Source organism: Colobus angolensis, unplaced genomic scaffold, assembly GCF_000951035.1.
Source record: "Colobus angolensis palliatus isolate OR3802 unplaced genomic scaffold, Cang.pa_1.0 Scaffold111, whole genome shotgun sequence".
Lineage (NCBI taxonomy): Eukaryota > Metazoa > Chordata > Mammalia > Primates > Cercopithecidae > Colobus > Colobus angolensis.
Genome location: NW_012112142.1, coordinates 7,441,669 through 7,460,591, shown reverse-complemented (window position 1 = coordinate 7,460,591; position 18,923 = coordinate 7,441,669). Strand labels below are relative to the sequence as shown.

At 39.0% G+C, this 18,923-nt stretch overlaps 1 protein-coding gene across 1 annotated transcript in view; it reads left to right on the top strand.

Moving 5' to 3' along the window:
* The window catches only part of MMAA (methylmalonic aciduria (cobalamin deficiency) cblA type), a 35,957-nt gene extending 17,319 nt beyond the window's left edge, over positions 1 to 18,638 (top strand). Inside the window, exons 2-7 of the mRNA XM_011956933.1 lie at positions 2,494 to 2,998; positions 5,804 to 5,926; positions 9,703 to 9,873; positions 14,489 to 14,574; positions 17,111 to 17,260; positions 18,297 to 18,638. Coding sequence (XP_011812323.1) covers positions 2,554 to 2,998; positions 5,804 to 5,926; positions 9,703 to 9,873; positions 14,489 to 14,574; positions 17,111 to 17,260; positions 18,297 to 18,587 — 1,266 coding nt within the window. The 5' untranslated portion in view covers positions 2,494 to 2,553 and the 3' untranslated portion in view covers positions 18,588 to 18,638. The remainder of the gene's footprint in view (positions 1 to 2,493; positions 2,999 to 5,803; positions 5,927 to 9,702; positions 9,874 to 14,488; positions 14,575 to 17,110; positions 17,261 to 18,296) is intronic.
* Positions 18,639 to 18,923: the final 285 nt, after the last annotated feature.

The following is an 18,923-nucleotide window of genomic DNA, read 5'->3' as shown; positions in this document are numbered from 1 at the left end:
GCCAGGATGGTTTCGATCTCCTGACCTCGTGATCCGCCCGTCTTGGCCTCCCAAAGTGCTGGGATTACAGGCTTGAGCCACCGCGCCCGGCCAGGGGCTCTCTTAAAAAGTCTCATCACTCTTGACGTCATATCACTGCTTCTAGAGTTATCTCTTCAAAAGCAAAGTTGATTATGTCACCTCCGTAAAGGTTTTACTCTGTCATTTGTCCACTGCCCACAATACAAAATTTAATTTCTTGACCTCAGTTTACCTCCAGTCCAGCCTCATCTCCTATCAGTATTTTCATATACCTTCAGCTTCTGCCTTACTGAATTTCTCCATTTTCTCTGACATGACAGGGAAGAGACCAAGTCCTCAGCCTGGAAAGCCTGCCTCAACCTTCTTCAACATTTTTGTTATTTCAGGCTCGGTCGTGATTTGGACTCCTCTGACTTGAATTCCCCAAGGAGACTGAGCTCCTGTAATCTTGTCTGTTCCCATGGCACTTTGTTCTTTCTTTGATGTGATGTATTTTATTCTGTGAGCTCTTGAAGTGCTAGGATTTAAGATACGATAATGAATGAGGCATCCTGCCTAAGAAAGTGTAGCAGATTGAATGATGGCCTTCAAAAAGATGTGTCCACATCCTAATCCCTGGAACCTGTGAATGTGGCCCTATTTGGAAAAAGAGTCTTTGCAATGTAATTAAGTAACTAATTCTGTTACGGTAATTATGGTAATTTGTTACAGCAGCCCTAAGGAACTAATACATTAATAGAAGTTTATGGTATAATGGCTGAACATAATCAAATACTATTGTCATCACCATCAGTACCATTACTATAGTCACCATTACTCTTATCACCTATCATGGGACCTGAAAAGTAGTATGTGCTTAGAAGATAGTGGTTGAATAAAAATACAGTTCTTGCCTGTGGGATTCCAGTCTGTTGGTAGTGGTAGTGGTGTTGATGAGAAATATGCTTAAAGGTGGTATTGAAAGAGAGCTTCCAAAGTAGACTCCCTCTTAAAGTTTTCTTTTAAACGTCTTTTTGTGTGTTTGTGTGACAGGTGACATTAGATCTTTTAAAATTGTTTTTTAGAAACACTTCTATACATTTTGAGTTGTCCTTTTAGAATAAGGCTAATTTTGTACAAATAGACATTATAATGCCCACCCCCCCCCAATAGCGAAAATGTTTTTGGAAAACTGATGAGCACTTGTAGTTCTACCAGTTTAAAAAATCTTAAACTATTCTTTTTCCCTAATAGAATATTAAGTAACTAAAATTAATTTCATGTTCATTGGCCTTGAAGTACCATTTAGAGGTGGATCTTGGAGCAATAATTTATTCCATCATGCCACAAGGTGCTTGAAAATCAACCAAAATTTACAAATACTCATAAACCCAAACTGGGTGAGTTACATGTAACTGTAAATTTTACTTTGCTACTGGAAGAATTATTACCAATGTTTCATAACTTGGTGTAATTAAAATAAAAGCTAAGGTTAGTGGAACTCTTACTCCATGGTAGACACTGTTCTAAGCTTTTTACAAGAATTGTCAGTTTGTTCTCATAACCACTCTGCTTTCATACATATTCTCTTTACTCAAGAGGAAGCTGAGGAATGGAGTGGTCAAGTAACTTGCCTAAGGTTATTTTGGCTTAAGTGGCAGAGATTCATAGTGGCCATGGCTCATAACCTCTGCACTGCCCTGACTCGGCATACCATGTCAACTTTCATTCTTTAATACAATTTGAAGTAGAGAATATCGGTATATCATCATAAAAAATATCCTTATCTAATTTCATAGTGGTTCAAACTTTAGTGTGAATCTGCAGGAATTCTGATTAGTGGGGCTGGGAATGTGCATTTTAAATAAGCACCTGGGTGGTTCTGACTATACTTTGAGATACACTGATCTGGTTACTACACAACTCCTACAGTTCACTTATGGCTTATTTGTGTGCTTTAAGTTAGGCTACTTTTTGCATACATCTGTGTTCAAGGATGAGTCTATTGAATACAAACATGTATCTAAACTTATACTTGAAGTGCCCACCCTAGTAATCACATTTCTTTTTGTGGAGAGTGAATACAAGGACAGCATCAGAGAGATTCATTTTTTTTTAACCTTTTGTATGAGCTTCAGAATCTGGTGTATTTACCTGAGGAAACTGTTAAGATGACTGTAAGAGAAAGCATAACATAAAGTTTCTACCCTAGTGGTATTTTATATATTGTTTTTATCAAAAGAAAATGTTAATGTAAATTCCCCTTTGCAGTAGAGTAGCAGCTCCATTATTTGGGTTACTCCAAATATTAACTGTGGCCATGGAGGGAGTCTTCTCTTTTAAGTTTATTTAGTAAGAAAACTTTCACCCGTTTGTACTACCAAAAACTCTGATTATGTTTAGAATATGGGGGAAACACTAGGCTTTCAAATTTTACTCCTTCAGTATTTTAGTTATATATCGAACTGGCTAACATGTTTTTCTTTCTTCTAGGGAGGTCACAAATCACATTGAGCCAAAACGCATACAGTGTTTTCTTCAGTTACAAATAAAATGAATATGCCCATGCTGCTACCACATCCTCACCAGCATTTCCTAAAAGGCCTTTTAAGAGCACCTTTCCGATGTTACCACTTCATCTTTCACTCAAGTACTCATCTCGGATCAGGAATCCCATGTGCTCAGCCGTTTAATTCTCTTGGACTCCATTGTACAAAGTGGATGCTGCTGTCAAATGGTTTAAAGAGAAAATTATGTGTACAAACAACCTTAAAGGACCACACAGAAGGACTTTCTGATAAAGAGCAAAGATTTGTGGATAAACTTTATAGTGGTTTAATCCAAGGGCAAAGGGCCTGTTTAGCAGAGGCCATAACTCTTGTAGAATCAACTCACAGCAGGAAAAAGGAGTTAGCCCAGGTGCTTCTTCAGAAAGTATTACTTTACCACAGAGAACAAGAACAATCAAATAGAGGAAAACCACTAGCATTTCGAGTAGGTCAGTCTTTTTTTGTGTGTTTTTTCAGTAAATATTTTTGCAAATTCTCTGTATTCTATTTAAAAAAAAAAATCTAAATAGTTTGCAATCGAATGGGGACTTTTTTCACAATATTTGGATGAATTTTAAATGAGTCTTCATGGCAAATATTAGTTTTGTTAAGTTGAAAAAATTGCCATGACATTTGAACCAAGGCTATGAATTTTAAGAAAAGAATGTAAGATTTTTATTTTGGCAAGAATCTTGCTCTGGATCCCAGGATAGAAATATTCATAGGAAGAACTGCTAGTGAGTTTACTCCTTTTTCTTTTAGTAATCCTTTGACTTAAATAGTTTAAAGTGAGTTCCCTGTTTTGTTGTCATATCAACTATAATTATCACATTTCAAAATTCTGCCTCTTAGGTCATTCATTAGTCTTTGTATAGGCAAGTCTCATTTCTTTCAGGTTCTTTTTATTGAGTTTCTGGGAGTGGCTGTAAACCCAGCCATCTCAGTAGCAAAAGGTATTTTATTTATTTTTATTTTTTATTTATTTTTTGCGACAGTTTTGCTCTGTCACCCAGGCTGGAGTGCAATGGCGCAATCTCGGCTCACTGCAACCTCTGCCTCCTGGGTTTGTGCAGTTCTCCTGCCTCAGCCTCCTGAGTAGCTGGGATTATAGGCATACACTCCCACGCCCAGCTACTTTTTGTATTTTTAGTAGAGATGGGGTTTCACCATGTTGGCCAGGCTGGTCTTGAACTCCTGACCTCAAGTGATCCACCCGTCTCGGCCTCCCAAAGTGCTGGGATTACAGGCATGAACCACTGTGCCCAGCTATTTTATTTTTAGAGATGGAGTCTCACTCTGTCACCCAGGCTGGAGTGCAGTGGTGATCATAGCTCCAACATCATGCTTGACTCCAACATCATGCCTCCAACATCATCCTTGGCTAATTTTTTTAAAAAGTTTTTTGTAGAGATGGGCTCTCATTATGTTGCCCAGGCTGGTCTCGAACTCCTGGGCTCAAGCAGTCCTCCCAGCTTGGCCTACCAAAGTGCTGGGACTACAGGCATGGGCTACCATGCCCAGCCTATCAAAATGTGCTTTAAAAAAGAGATCATATTTATTCGTTGTCTGTATATTAGATGTTCATTTGATTTCTTGAACAATTTGACGTGGTTCTGAAATTGCTTTTGAAATTGTGCATTGTAAAACAATTTAGATACGTTTGACCAGCAGGAATTAAACAAGCCCGTTTAAGTGTAATGAGAATGTCCCACGGTGGTGAACTAGGTGATTTGAACCAACCCTCCTGCTAAAAACAACTTGCCTTGGTGGTTAAAATGCAAAAATTTTGTGGAGAATGAGTAAATACTTTTAAAATTTCATGTCACATTACACCTTTATCTCACAGTTTATTGGCAATGCAGACACAAAAGCCTCCTAGTTTTTAGGGTAATGGGCATAGATGCTTTAAGATAATTTCAAAATAGCTCACCAACCAATATTTATACTGGTCCCCATTTTTCAGACTTCTTAATCTTCTGCCCTGACTGAGGGATTCTCATTTTGAGAGTACTGCATTGGACGTTAATAATCTTTATGTATGGTAAACAAAGATATTAGCAAACTCCCACAGAGAAATTCTAGTTATGACAAACTGCCTACTTACTAGATTTTAGAGAATCTTTGAAAAAATGTCTCAGAAGTGTGTGGAATTAACTAGCAGTTCACAGATAACTTTGTAGTGCTGTTCTGGTTCTTCCTTCTTGATCTTGTGAGGCCAGATAAACCTGTCTTTATTGCAGTTATTTTTTTCATCATAAGTAAAAGCAACAAATGTTTATTCAGCATCTAAAAAGGTGTTTAAGATAAGTATTGGATCTGCCCTAAGAATTGTGGTAAGGAGTCAGGCATACCGTACACTGTATATACTTTGAGTGTAGTTAGTTAAATGCCTATGTTTTATATATTTCATTTAACATACATTTATATATCTCTTATGCCATGCACTGTTCTAAACATATTGCAGACATTAACTCATCTAATTATTAAAACAATCTGAAGAGAGAGGTACTGTTACCATATCTATTTTATTATTGCAGTGGACACTGAGGCATAGAAAGAGGTTCAAAGTAACTTACCCAAGAGCACACAGCTTGTGGGAGGTAGAGCTAGAATGAGAGCTGGCTGCGTGGCTTCAGGGTTTGTGCTCTTACCTGCTGTGCACTGCCAGCTCTCCAAGTGGGGGAATTTTCTGCTTTTCTTAACATAAATTATTTTTTTCAGAATTCAGTTTATATTCTTTGAGTTACAAGTGATATGAAGAAAAAAGATGATCCCTTATAAATAGAAAATTGCTTTCTCAATCACTGGGAATTTCTAGAATAATGAGTTGTTTTTCCAGTGGGAAGAAGTAGAATTCTCAGAAGAATTCTACCTACTGAGGTGGGTAGAATAATTACTGATCATGATGCGAGGCAGGTAGGCAGATGTAGAAATTGAGCCCATTAACAATGGAGACAATGAAGTCTGTCCAGAAAGATCTACTTTATAGTACAAAGGCAAAGCATGTTTTATAATTTTTAAAAGTGAATTTTGTGAACATGTGGAACCCAGAGTGTTTCCTTCCTATAGCCCCATTACTCAGGAATTAAAGAAACAGATTTTTATTTGCCATTTTAGGACATGCTGAAATACATGAATTGTGGTTTTAATACATTAGGGGAACTAGAAGGTAGTCTAATATTTTACTCAGTAAAGCTGATCGTAGTTCTGATTTCATTTGTTTCGTTGAATTAGAAGATCTCTTTCCACCATAGGGTTGTCTGGGCCCCCTGGTGCTGGAAAATCAACATTTATAGAATATTTTGGAAAAATGCTTACTGAGAGAGGGCACAAATTATCTGTGCTGGCCGTGGACCCTTCTTCTTGTACTAGTGGTGGTAAGTATGGCTGATTCTTTTTAAATTGCAGAGCTCTAGGGGCCTTCTGTTATAATTTAGTAGGAATTGGCACAGTTGGGTGACCTCTAACTGCTAGCTAAGTTTGGTTTCGCTGAAGGAAGGGAGTTCTGCAAAGTTAGGTGGAAGTAGTTTGGGAGTGTTGTACTCTTCAGAGGAGGCCAGCTTGTTGATAGCTCAGCGGGCACTCAGAAAACTGTGACAACAGGTGCCAGAGGTTGAAGATGATCAAATGCAAATTTCAGTCCTTCAGCTCCCATGCATAAAGCCAGGCCCCTCTTTGCTCCTGTTGTGTTTCCTGGCTGCGTTAGCACCTGTGCAATTCAGAAAATAGGTACTTACTCATGCATCATTTTCCTCATAAAGTTTTAACTCTCTTAAGCTTTAGAAAAACCTTACTTCTAGGGGCCGGGCATGGTGGCTCACGCCTGTAATCCCAGCACTTTGGGAGGCCAAGGTGGGCGGATCACGAGGTTAGGAGATCGAGACCATCCTGGCAAACACGGTGAAACCCCATCTCTACTAAAGATACAAAAAAAAAAAATTAACCGGGCGTGGTGGCAGGCGCATGTAGTCCCAGCTACTTGGGAGGCTGAGGCAGGAGAATGGCGTGAACCTGGGAGGTGGAGCTCGCAGTGAGCCGAGATCGTGGCACTGTACTCTAGCCTGGGCGACAGCAAGACTCTGTCTCAAAAACAAAAAACAAACAAACAAAAAAACACCTTACTGCTGTTTATAATTGTCAACTGTTTACAGAATATGTTCAGTTAAACAGAAAGCTCTTAGAGGGGCACTGTAATATACTGCCATTCCCCTTATGGCATTTAGCATAGTACATTGTATGACGCACAGAATGTTAAGCAATTACTTTCCGATTTGAGGTCATGAAGTCACTCAAAGTTTAATTTGCAGCTTATCAGAGATAAAATGAATAAAAACTTAGTTCCCCAAAGGATCTTTTAAAGAAAACAGAAAGCATACCATATAAACAGGAAAGGTTTTTTCTTGCCTTATCCCTCTTTATGATTTAAGCTTTTCATATTACAGTTACTCACTTAGCAAGTATTTGAGTGCTTACTATAGGTGAGGCATTGTACATGGAAGATTCTTAAACTGTGTTATATAATGGTGAACAAGATACAGTCCTGGCTTTAGCGAGGTTTACATCTTATGCGGGAAACACAAACACAGGCCATTACAATACAATATGCGTTGTGAAGGGGTAAATACAAGATGCTTTATGGAAGTATTTGATTTTTGCATACTGTGTTATAATGTGGGTTTAATACTAAATATTCAGAATGATGATGTAATCATATTTTAGGGACTTAGATTAATATAGATGTGGACAATTCCTATTATCACCCCATTGAGAAATCTAGCTTAGAACATTCAAAATTTTTGAGTCACTATAATAAAAAAAGTTAACTGTAAAATAAAATTTTTGCTCACAAGGTTCAAAATTAAATCCCTGTCAATATGTTGTCTTATTTACAGCTTTAGAACTTTGTTAAAAGTAAGTACTTAATGAAGGATTTTTCAGTAAGTGGCCCTCATTTATATATAGGTGAGAAGGCCATTCCCCCATTTTCACAATATTCTGGAATACTGAACAATAGAAAAAAAATAATAGCTTGAGATAAAAATAGATAAAAATAATGTAACAAAATAGCCTATGGTTAAAGTTACATAGCTATGTGATTCCTAACCTTTCTCAAAAAATAGTGGTCCCTTTCTCAGGCAAAAAATTATGTAGACTTTGAAAGAAAAAAATACAAGGATAGACAAAACATTCTAAATATAAATTTCTACCCTATTGTATCAGTACGTACACTTGAAAAACAGCATTACATTAAAGTTTGAGAAGCATTAGTTTTTTGGTCTATAGTCAATCTATTTTGTGCTTTGAATTCACAGACCCCCTATGATAGCTTTGAGACCTTCATGAGGGTCTACAATTAACAGTTTTGGAATCGCTGGCTAAGACATGGGAGAGTAATTTCCTAATGTTTACTTCAATGTGATGGAATCTATAGGATAGTAATTTAAAGTATAGCTTTGGCAGATTGTTTACTTACACAGAGATTATTTCATGCAGAAAATTACCTTAGAAAAAGGTTGTGTGTGAAGTAAATAAGGAAGTTGATGTATGGAGTACATGTGTGGTCTAGAATTAGAACCTACGAGAAGACTCTGAACTGGCATTTAGTGGTAAAAGAGCATATCTTTAAGAAACTTTTCAATCTTTAACATTATGTGGAAAAGGTAGCTCTTAAAAAGAGGGAAAATAAGTATTCAGATTAGAACAGCAGCACACCTACAAATGTTGTTATATGACTAAAGCAAAGTAGTAAAAGGTAATAGTCCTGGGAGTTTTAGTCTTCTAGAATTTGTAAGTATTGATGTTTGTCAAAATATTATACTACAATGAAAACAAAAACATAACCAGTTTCATTCCACAGTTTTTGAGTGCCTACTCTTAACACTTTGTTAAGCATTTAGTGTACAACCTATGTAAGGCGTGGTCCTGTAGGCAAATACTTATTATACTTATTTAAAGCATGGTATATCAACCTTGGCAGTAGTGACATTTTAGGTCAAATCATTCTTTGTTGTGGGTGGCTGTTCTGTGCATTGAAGGATGCTTACTTAGCAGCATACCTGGCCTCTACCCAGTAGATGCCAGTAGCACCCTACCCCTCACTTGTGACAAGTAAATATGTCTCTAGACATTGCCAAATTGCCCCCAGTTGAGAACCACTGTGTGAAAGAGATAAGAATTAAAAATATGAAACCAAAAAATGTGTTGTATGAATAGTTTTCCATCCATTAACTCAACTTACATTGCATTCAGTGAGAGCTCCACATTTTCTAAGTAGTAGGCGATTAGAAGCAACAGACTGGGCAGAAGGGGCAGCTTGAAGATATATTTGTGTAGCATTTACGTAAGGTTGAGAAAATGTCATTTGCAAAAATAAAAGAATGAGGAGTGGAGGGTGCTCATGGAGATAATAGAAAGAGGAGGGACACTGAAGTTCTCTTACGCCCTCCAGGATGCTGGCATACACTGCAGAGCTGTTGTAGCATAGAAAATCACAGAGATGGGCATGGGCTGAAAAGGTTCCAGGCAGACTATATGAAGGAGCAAGGACTTTCACTGATCTTTATTAGGTGCATAAGTTCTGTGTTTTTGTTAGTAACGGTTTTTGAAGCACATGCCTGTATATAATTACATTTGATTCCCCCAGTAGCATATTACCCTTGTGATGTAGCTGAGGAAAGAGGGTTCAGGAAGGTAAAGTGACCTCTCAAAATTGAATAGTGTGAAATGGTGGAGCCAGAATACAGACCCTGGGCTTGACACACTATAACTTAGCAGTGAGGAAACAGGAGAGAGACTTCTGACATGAGAGCACAAACAAAAGGTGGGCAGAAGCAAACACAGTAACCACCCTGGTTAGAACAGAGAATTGGTGTGAGGACTGGTAGAAGCCAGAGTTGGACAGGTAAGGTGCGGCTGAAGAATCTAGATTGGAACCTTTGGTCAGGGGGAGGTTAAAAGTATAGGTTTTGAGGGACTTGAAATGTTAAGATGAATCTGACATCATTGTATACAATGAGTTGGAGAGAAGCTCAGTAATATGAAATGCAGTTTGAGATTTAGGGAAAAATGGCATAAAGCATTTCCCTCTAGGAATTGGCTGATAATTGACCTGTAAAACTGTTCTACGATTATAAAATGTAACTCTATGTTTTAGGATCACTTTTAGGTGATAAAACCCGAATGACTGAGTTATCAAGAGATATGAATGCATACATCAGGCCATCTCCTACTAGAGGAACTTTAGGAGGCGTGACAAGGACCACAAATGAAGCTATTCTGTTGTGTGAAGGAGCAGGCTATGACATAATTCTTATTGAAACCGTAGGTGAGTGTGATATTCTATTTCATAACAATATACTATTTTATGAATGTTATATAAAGATGAGTGACAACTTATTTTTGTTCATTCAGCAGATATTTGCTGAATGTATAATTAAATACAAGATATCCCATACTCCATAGAAGATATGAATATATAGGTTATAATCTGTACCCTCCAAGATCTTATTTTAAAAAGTAAAAATAAGCCATCTATCTGGATAACTGTTACATAGGTGGTATATTATACATGCCAGAGGAGAACCGTAAGCATTAGGATGATCTGTGTAAATGATGCTTTAGCACAACACCTATTTTGTTTAAGTGCATTTCATGTGTCTACTGTGTTAACCAAGAAAATTAATGTAGTTGGCTGCTTTTTGAAAATGCAGATATGTTTTATTTCATTGTTTTATATCCTTAGCATATAGTTACACGTGATGAAGACACTGAAATGAAAACCCCAATAAATTCTTTCTTGTGGAGAGACAGTCTATTATATCACTATGTGATAAATGTTTGTGATACAGCCTAACTCAGATTTGGGGATCCAGTGAAGACTTTCTAGAGGAGGTGACTGCTAAACTCAGTTTTGAAGGAAGAATTCGACTTAAACAAAGTATGGGATAAAGGACATTTGCAAAGATACACCGGAGTGAGAAAACATGGCCCATCCAGAGAAGTGCGTTTTGCTCAGGATGCTTAGAGCCCAGAGTGTGAAGGCAGGGAATGAAGGGAGGTCAGTTGGAGCAGCAGGCCAGGGCCAGATTGTCAGCGACCTTACATGCCATGCCATGGAGTCTTCTGGAGTTTGCCCTGAAAGGAGTGGGAAGATGCTGTTGGATAAGCAGGAGAGTGAGAAAACCAGATATGTATTTTGGAGAGATCCCTGGCAGCAGAGTATAGAATGATTAGAAGGAGGGCTAGAATAGAATCAGGAGACTACTGTGCTAATCCCAGAAGGAAATGGTAGAGGTGTGAACGAAGCAAAGGAAGTGGGAATGGAGGTAAGATGGATCAACATAACATTGAAGATAAATGGGCAGGATTTTATCCATGATAAGATGTGAGATAAGGAAGGAAGGAGAATTGCAGATAATAGAGAATACTGTGGAAAAAGTGGATGTGCAGAGAGGAAAACAATGAGTTCAGTTGTGAGTATGTTAAGTGTTAAATGCTGATTAGGTATCCGAGTGACTGTGTGTCTCAAGAGAAAAGGACTGAATGAGAAATACAGATTTAACACTTACCAGCATAGTTCATAGTTTCATACTTTAAGTTAAGAATTTAGTTTAGATCAACTGGGGAAACTATCAGACAAAAATGAAAGACATTTATATTAATCTGCTAGGGCTGCCACAACAAAATACTACAGACTGGATGGCTTAAACAACAGAAATGTATTTTCTCACAGTTCTGGAGAACAGAAGATCAACATTAAGGTGCCCATAGGGTTGGTTTTTCCTAAGACCCATACCTTTGTCTTGTAGATAGATGACTGCCTTCTTGCTGCATCTTCACTCTCCCTTGTCTCTTCCTGTTCACTTTACTCTCCTAGTGTCTCTTCCTGTCCTTTCGAGGACACTAGTCCTATTGGATTAAGGCCCTACCCTTATGACTTCATTTAATTGCTTCTTTCATGGCCCTGTCTCCAAATAAAGTCACCTTGAGGGTTAGAACTTTAACATAGGAAGGGAGTTTTTTTTCTGTTTTTTTTTTTTTTTTTTTAAAGACAGAGTCTCGCTCTGTCATCCAGGCTGAAGTGCAGTGGCGCAATCTTGGCTCACTGCAACCTCTGCCTCCTGGGTTCAAATGATTCTCCTGCCTCAGCCTCCCGAGTTGCTGGGAATATGGGTGTGCACCACCACACCCAGTTAATTTTTGTATTTTTAGTAGAGACAGGGTTTCACCATATTGGCCAGGCTGGTCTCAAACACCTGACCTTGTGATCCGCCTGCCTTGGCCTACCAAAGTGCTGGGATTACAGGCTTGAGCCACCACACCTGGCCTAACGTAGGAATGTTTTTAGATGAGGGGAACACAACTCAGTTCATAACAATAGCCATGACAGTGCTTTAGAATCTCCACCATTAAAAAGTGGATGAATGAAGAGTTAGTTGCCTGAGTGGTAGTAGAGAATCAAAGGAGAAGAGCACCTTAGAAACCAAATACATTACCTGGAAATTGTATTTAGCCACCTTTCCCAGAAACTCAAAATAACAGTGACTCAAACAAGAAAGAGGTTCTTTTCTAAATTAAAGAGACCTAGAGGGGGCATTGTGGCCCCAGCCTGTAATCCCAGCACTTTGGGAGGCCAAGGCAGGCAGACTGCTTGAACCCAGGAGTTCCAAACCTCCCTGGGCAAGATGGTAAAACCCCGTCTCTACAGAAAAATAAAAAAATTAGCTGGGCATGGTGGTGCGCACCTATAGTCCCAGCCACTTGGCAGGCTGAGGTGGGAGGATCACATGAGCCTGGGGAGTCTGAGGCTGCAGTGAGCTGTGATGGCACCGCTGCACTCCAGCTGGGGTGACAAAGTGAGACTCTGTCTCAAAAAATAAAAGAACCCTGAGGCCAGGCATGGTAGCTTATTCCTGTAGTCCCAGCAGTGCAGGAGGCCAAGGTGGAAGGATTGCTTGAGCCCAGGAGTTTGAGACCAGCCTGGGCAACATAGCAAGACCTTGGCTCTGCCAAAAAAAAAAAAAATTAGCCAGGCATTGTGTTACACACCTGTAGTTCCATCTACTCAGGAGGCTAAGGTGAAAGTATGACTTGAGCCCAGGAGTTCAAGGCTGCAGTGAGCCATGATCGTGCCATTGCACTCTAGCCTGGGCAACAGAGCAAGACCCAGTCTCTCTTTAAAATAAAAAGAAGCCTGAGGCAGGCAGTCCGGAGCAGGTAAGGCGCTTTGACAGTGCTGTCGGTGTCACAGGTTTCTTTTGTCTGCCAGATTACCATTCTTAGCACTCACTTTCCATCCTCCTCAGTTTGCTCATGGTTAAAAGATGGCTGATGAAGCTCTGACTGACACTTCCACGTTCCACATAGATCAAAGAAGGAAAGGGAAATAAGAAAGCAGGGAGAGGTGGCATAAGAGGTGTAGCTGGATTAGCCGTCTTCAAAAAACTTTTCTGGAAACCCCATCTAATGACTGTTGCTTTGACTCATTCATCATATCTAGCTGAAAGGGGATCTTGTGAATGTGGTCTTTCATCTGATACGTTGATACTCCTAATAACATTTGGGTAAGAAAATAGGAAAGAATAAATATTAAATAGGCAACTAGAAGTCCATCACACCGTGAAAGGGAGAGAGTTTCCAGAGTTTTGGTGGAAGCAAGATTTTTTTTTGAGATGGGGTATCACCATGTTGCCCAGGTGGGAGTACAGCAGTGCAATCACAGCTCACTACAGCCTCGACCTACCTCCCAGGCTCAGGTTCAAGCTGTCCTTCCACCTCAGCTTCCCAAGTAACTGGGACTATAGGTACACCACCATGCCCAGCTAATTTTTGTATTTTTTATAGAGACAGGGTCTCACTACATCACCCAGGCTGGAAGCAGTTTTAAGTGGTATGAGATGAACATGAACTGAAGTGGAAGGAGTGAGCATAAATTACCTTTTTCCAGAAACTTGAGTATTTTAAAAAAAAGTGAGAAACATGGTGATAGTTGGAGGAGTTTGTGAGTTTTTGTCTTGTTATTTTGTTGTTGTTTTTGTTTTATGTGGTTTTAAGATGAGAAAGATTTGAGCACAATTTATGTATTGTGCCGGAGGGCAAGAGCCTGTAGACAAACAAGAGGTTAAAGATAAAAATCAGCAAGGACCCAGAGGAAGTGAAAAAGAATGAGAGATTCCTTTGCAGTCAAATAGTTCTTACACTGAGACTGCAGAGGAGGCTTTAGGCTGTTTGTATTTGTGTCTTGTTAACCTGTGGAGTATGGGAGAGGGAGAAGCCTAGAAAGTTCTTGCCTTTATTTCCTCTGTGAAGTAGGTGCTGTGGTCCTGATCAAGCGGGGAGATTATGGTACAGTGAATGGTCATAATAGCTGCTGTGGGAAATGGAATGGAAGCCAACTGAGGGCGTTTAGGGAGATTGCTTTTGCCAGGCCGTAAGGAAGATGTAGCAGAGGCTGCCTGTCGTGGCTCTTGTCCACAGAGTTGAGTGATTTCTCTCACGTGCTTATGGAGGAGAGAACACACATAGTGGGATTGATCCCTACATAACTGGGTGTTTGCAGGCAAGTGTGAGGACAAGAAGACAAAAAAGATGAAAGTATTTGCAGGCATGATTCAAGATTAGAGTCACAGTGTTCAAGCTGCTCGCTGATGAAAGGGAAGCCAAGAAAGAGCTGTGAGAGTGAGGAGAGGACGGAGAACCTAGGTTCTCCGTTCAATCCAAGAACAGAGTGGGAGAGCTGGGAAGGATAACTGGTTTGCTTAGAGGGTAAGATACGACATTTAATACATTCTTCAGAAGTGCGATGTTTAAAGAGGTGACCAGGTTGACTGTGTGACCATGAATATGAGTGAATGAAGTTGAATGAAAATGATGGTCAATGTAGTTGAGAAAGTCTAATAATGGTGAGTATTTTAGGATATAGTTGTGATTTAAAATTTCAGGTGTGGGTCAGTCGGAGTTTGCTGTTGCTGACATGGTTGACATGTTTGTTTTACTACTGCCACCAGCGGGAGGAGATGAGTTGCAGGTAATTATTTTTATTTTTTTCCCCAAAAATGCAAAATGTATATCTCTGAAAATAAAAATTTCCTATGTTGTGGTTTTGTAAACTAAGTTGATAATGGTTTAGAAAATGAAACATCATTCATATTGGCTAAAATACCTGAAACAAAGGCAGATTCTCTATATTTTTTCCTAACTTACAGGAATAGAATATATGACCTTGAGAATGTAAAATTATGCAACATAATGTTTTCCATCTGTAACATGACTAAAATACATGGATCGCTCCACTCAGAAGAGACCATTGTTGCATAGATGTTGTTAGTACACTTGATTCAAAAGTTCTGGGGATAGTGGGATCCCACTATCATAGTTTATATGTTGTACAACGGGATTCTTACTCTCCTCCTGCACTGCAGTTCTGGCACTACTACCCAAAGTTAGTGCAGACTTCATAGGGTGAGGGCATAGTCCTCCACAAGCCTCCTCTCGCTTCAGACACTAGCTGCAAGCTCCAGGGTTCCCAGGCCACCCATACCTCTGACCAACTGGCTATAAATTTGAGAGTTCCCATTATCCCTTAGATTTAGTAATTCACTAGAGCAGTGGTCCCCAACCTTTTTGGCACCAGGGACTGGTTTCATAGAAGACAGTTTTCCACAGACTGGGAGTAAGAGGGCATGGTTTCTGGGTGAAACTGTTCCACCTCAGATCATCAGGCATCAATTAGGTTCTCATAAGGAGTGCACAACCTAGATCCCTAGCGTGCATAGTTCACAATAGAGTTTGCTCTTCTATGAGAATCAGATGTTGCCTCTGGTCTAACAAGGCAGAGCTCAGGCAGTAATGCTCGCCCGCCTGCTGCCCACCTGCTGTGAGGACCAGTTCCTCCGTGGCCTGGGCGTTGGGGACCCCTGCACTAGGGTGACTCAGAGAACTCAGGAAAGCATTATATTACAATTGCACTGTGCTTATAAAGGAGACAAATCAGGACCATCCAAATGAAGAGACACATAAGAACTCTGGGAGAGCTCAAATGCAAAGCTTCTGTGTCCTCAAGACACATTTCTCTCCTGGCATATTGATGTGTATCACCAACCAGAAGGCTCCCCTGAGCTTTAGTATCCCAAGTTTTTCTTGGGGTTTCATTATGTAGGCATGATTGATTGAATAATTGAACTTGATCTCTAGCCCCTGTCCCCTCCCTGGAAGTTGGGTTGATATCACATGGCATAAAACCCCAACCCTCTAATCACATGATAGGTCTTTCTGCCATGGTCAGTCCCCCATCCTGAGTGATCTCATTGCATAAACTCAGGTATAGCCCCAGGCACCTCCCATGATTAACAGACATTCCTGTTACTCAGGAAATTCTGGGAATTTAGAACTTAAAAGATTACCTCCCAGAAACTCAAAGACCAGACAAATTTTTTCCTTTTTTTTTTTCAGAGACAGGGTCTCACTCTGTTTCCCAGGCTGGAATGCAGTGGTGTAATTATAACTCACTGTAACCTTGAACTCCTGGGCTCAAGTGATCGTCCTACCTCAGCCTCCCAAGTAGCTGGGACTACAGCCATGTGCAACCACTCTCAGCTAATTTTTGTAATTTTTTTTTTTTCCTACAGATGAAGTCTTGCTTTGTTGCCCGAGTTGGTCTTGAACTCTTGACCTCAGGCAATTCTTGTGCCTCAGCCTCCTTAAGTGCTGGGATTACTGGTGTGAGCCACCACACCTAGCCCAGACAAATTATTTTTTATACAATGCTTCTGTTTCAATTTTATAATTCTAAAACACAGTGATTGCAGATCATGGCTGCTTATTTAGAAGCATTAACTATTAGAATTTCATAATTGAAAGTTTTGTTTAAAAATATTTGAAAAGAAATTTTAATCTTATGTAGAAAAACCTGTATGTACTAAATAAGGTTTGACTTTTGGATTTCATCCTTTATTTTTAATATTTTTATGTGACATAATTTGAATTAAGAGATTGAGGTTTGTCCACGCAAAGCTGAAAGAAGAAAAATACAAAGTATAAAAAGAAATAATAATAAAAAAAGAGATTGATGTGTTTGTAGACATCAGGTTATTTTTCCTCAAATGCAAATTGAAAATAAAATGCTATATACATTTAAGAAAAATTTCAAAGACTTTTTTCTGGAAATGCAGATGTTAATGATAGGTGTGTTTTCTTTTTAAGCACCTTACTGATGGATGGTTTTGCCTCCTGCAGTGTTAGCTCATGAGAAGCAGATTCCATCATGAGACAATGTGAACTCTCCTGCCACTCAATCTTGTTGTGACTTGATGTATTTACCCTAATTCTGAATGTATTTCAACATGTTAGTCTCTAAATTTGGAAGAGATATTACAGATGACTTCTATAATTCCAACAGCCAATGCTTTTGAGTAATTTCTGTCAAGTAATGGTGATTCTTGGTATCCAGGGCTTAGGAGGATACAGATGAAAAGTTAATGAAATGTATGACTTTCAAAATCTTAGCATTGACTAGTTTTCCCATTTTTATATTGGTTGTCATTAAATGTTTCTGATCTCTTTAGGGTATCAAAAGGGGTATAATCGAGATGGCAGATCTGGTAGCTGTAACTAAATCTGATGGAGACTTGATTGTGCCAGCTCGAAGGATACAAGCGGAGTATGTGAGTGCACTGAAATTACTCCGCAAACGTTCACAAGTCTGGAAACCAAAGGTAAGCTTGCTTGCATTCTGTATCTTTCACTGTGAATGGATTGTGTACATTAGAAGACAGGATGTAAGTCCCAAACTAGACGTATAATCAATCTTGCTTCTATGTGAAGATTATAGTTTTAAAAATCATGACAAAGCCAGAGTGTGTAGTCATGATTTTAAATATAATCCTTTAACCACTAGATGTCAAAAACTAGATCAGAGATGATAGATATGATTGTAATTCTTGATTTGAGCCATTTGGAAGTGATAGCAAATCCATTCTGAAAGGAACTGTCCTTAAGATTATGGAGCAGTTAATGATTTGATTATCTATGTTGGAATTTCAGTAAGAGAGAAAAGGCTTGTGATGGCGATACCTCCATTCTCATTATGTTTGTTGGGTGCCATTTTTAGTAAGGAAAAAAATTTTAATCCTGTAATAAGTGAGGCAGTAATATTGATGTGGGCCTCTTTATCTGTAGACAGACACTATGTTATTAAAGAATAAGCTGTAATCATCATAATGAGAATAATGATGACTTATCTTAATGTCATATCCCAGTTTTTCCCAATCATGTTGTCTGTATTGAGTCTGGAGCCATCTTATATATACATGCAGATGTCAGATTCCCAGCTCTTCCACTTACTAAATCAGGCAAATTTGACAGAGGGAATTAGGCTATTTCTCAACCTACCTTCATTTTCTGGCACTCAGGCCTCAGGGGAACCTACCTGGCATTGCCCTTGTCACAGTCCTCTATGATGCCCCTGACCATCTGAGCAATTAAAATAAAATAAATTAAACTAAAACAAATCTCTGGGTTTAAAATTTGACCTTGAATCAGTGTTTTATTTCTGCTATGCACTTAGTAATCCTAGGTATGTTATGTCAGAATATATATTGGTATGTTTACTTTGACACAGCAATAAAATCTCATTCTTGTCAATTGCCTATTTCTGTAGACTGTAAGAATTAACTGGCAGGTATCACAGTCCCCATGAAAATGTTTTCTATCATTTTAAGTGAGATGGTCTGGTTCTTCCCTTTTCAATAGGTAATTCGTATTTCTGCCAGAAGTGGAGAGGGGATCTCTGAAATGTGGGATAAAATGAAAGATTTCCAGAACCTAATGCTTGCCAGTGGGGAACTGACTGCCAAACGACGGAAGCAACAGAAAGTTTGGATGTGGAATCTCATTCAGGAAAGTGTGTTAGAGCATTTCAGGACCCATCCCACAGTCCGGGAACAGATTCCACTTCTGGAACAAAAGGTTCTCACTGGGGCCCTGTCCCCAGGACTAGCAGCAGACTTCTTGTTAAAAGCTTTTAAAAGTGGAGATTATTAAAATTCATCCTGTATAATAATTTTACATATCGTTTCATAAAGTATTGTAATAGAAAAATCACTTGTATGCTTATATTTTCAGTAATCATTGCGTGGTGCTCTTGTCTTCTTTGTTTGTAACCCATGCTTGAAAACTTGAAGGAAGTTAGATATGAATGGCAAAAGTTAGGCAGTATTTATAAGGTACCTGTTGTATGTTACTGATTTCTGTTTCATTCTCTTCTTATACCCTGGCATGGTGGCCTGTAGGGTAGTTTCTTCTTATTAGTCAAGAACACAAAAAGCTAAGGAGAGCAGAAAATATCTTGTACTTTAAAATGCTTACTTTGATTCCATA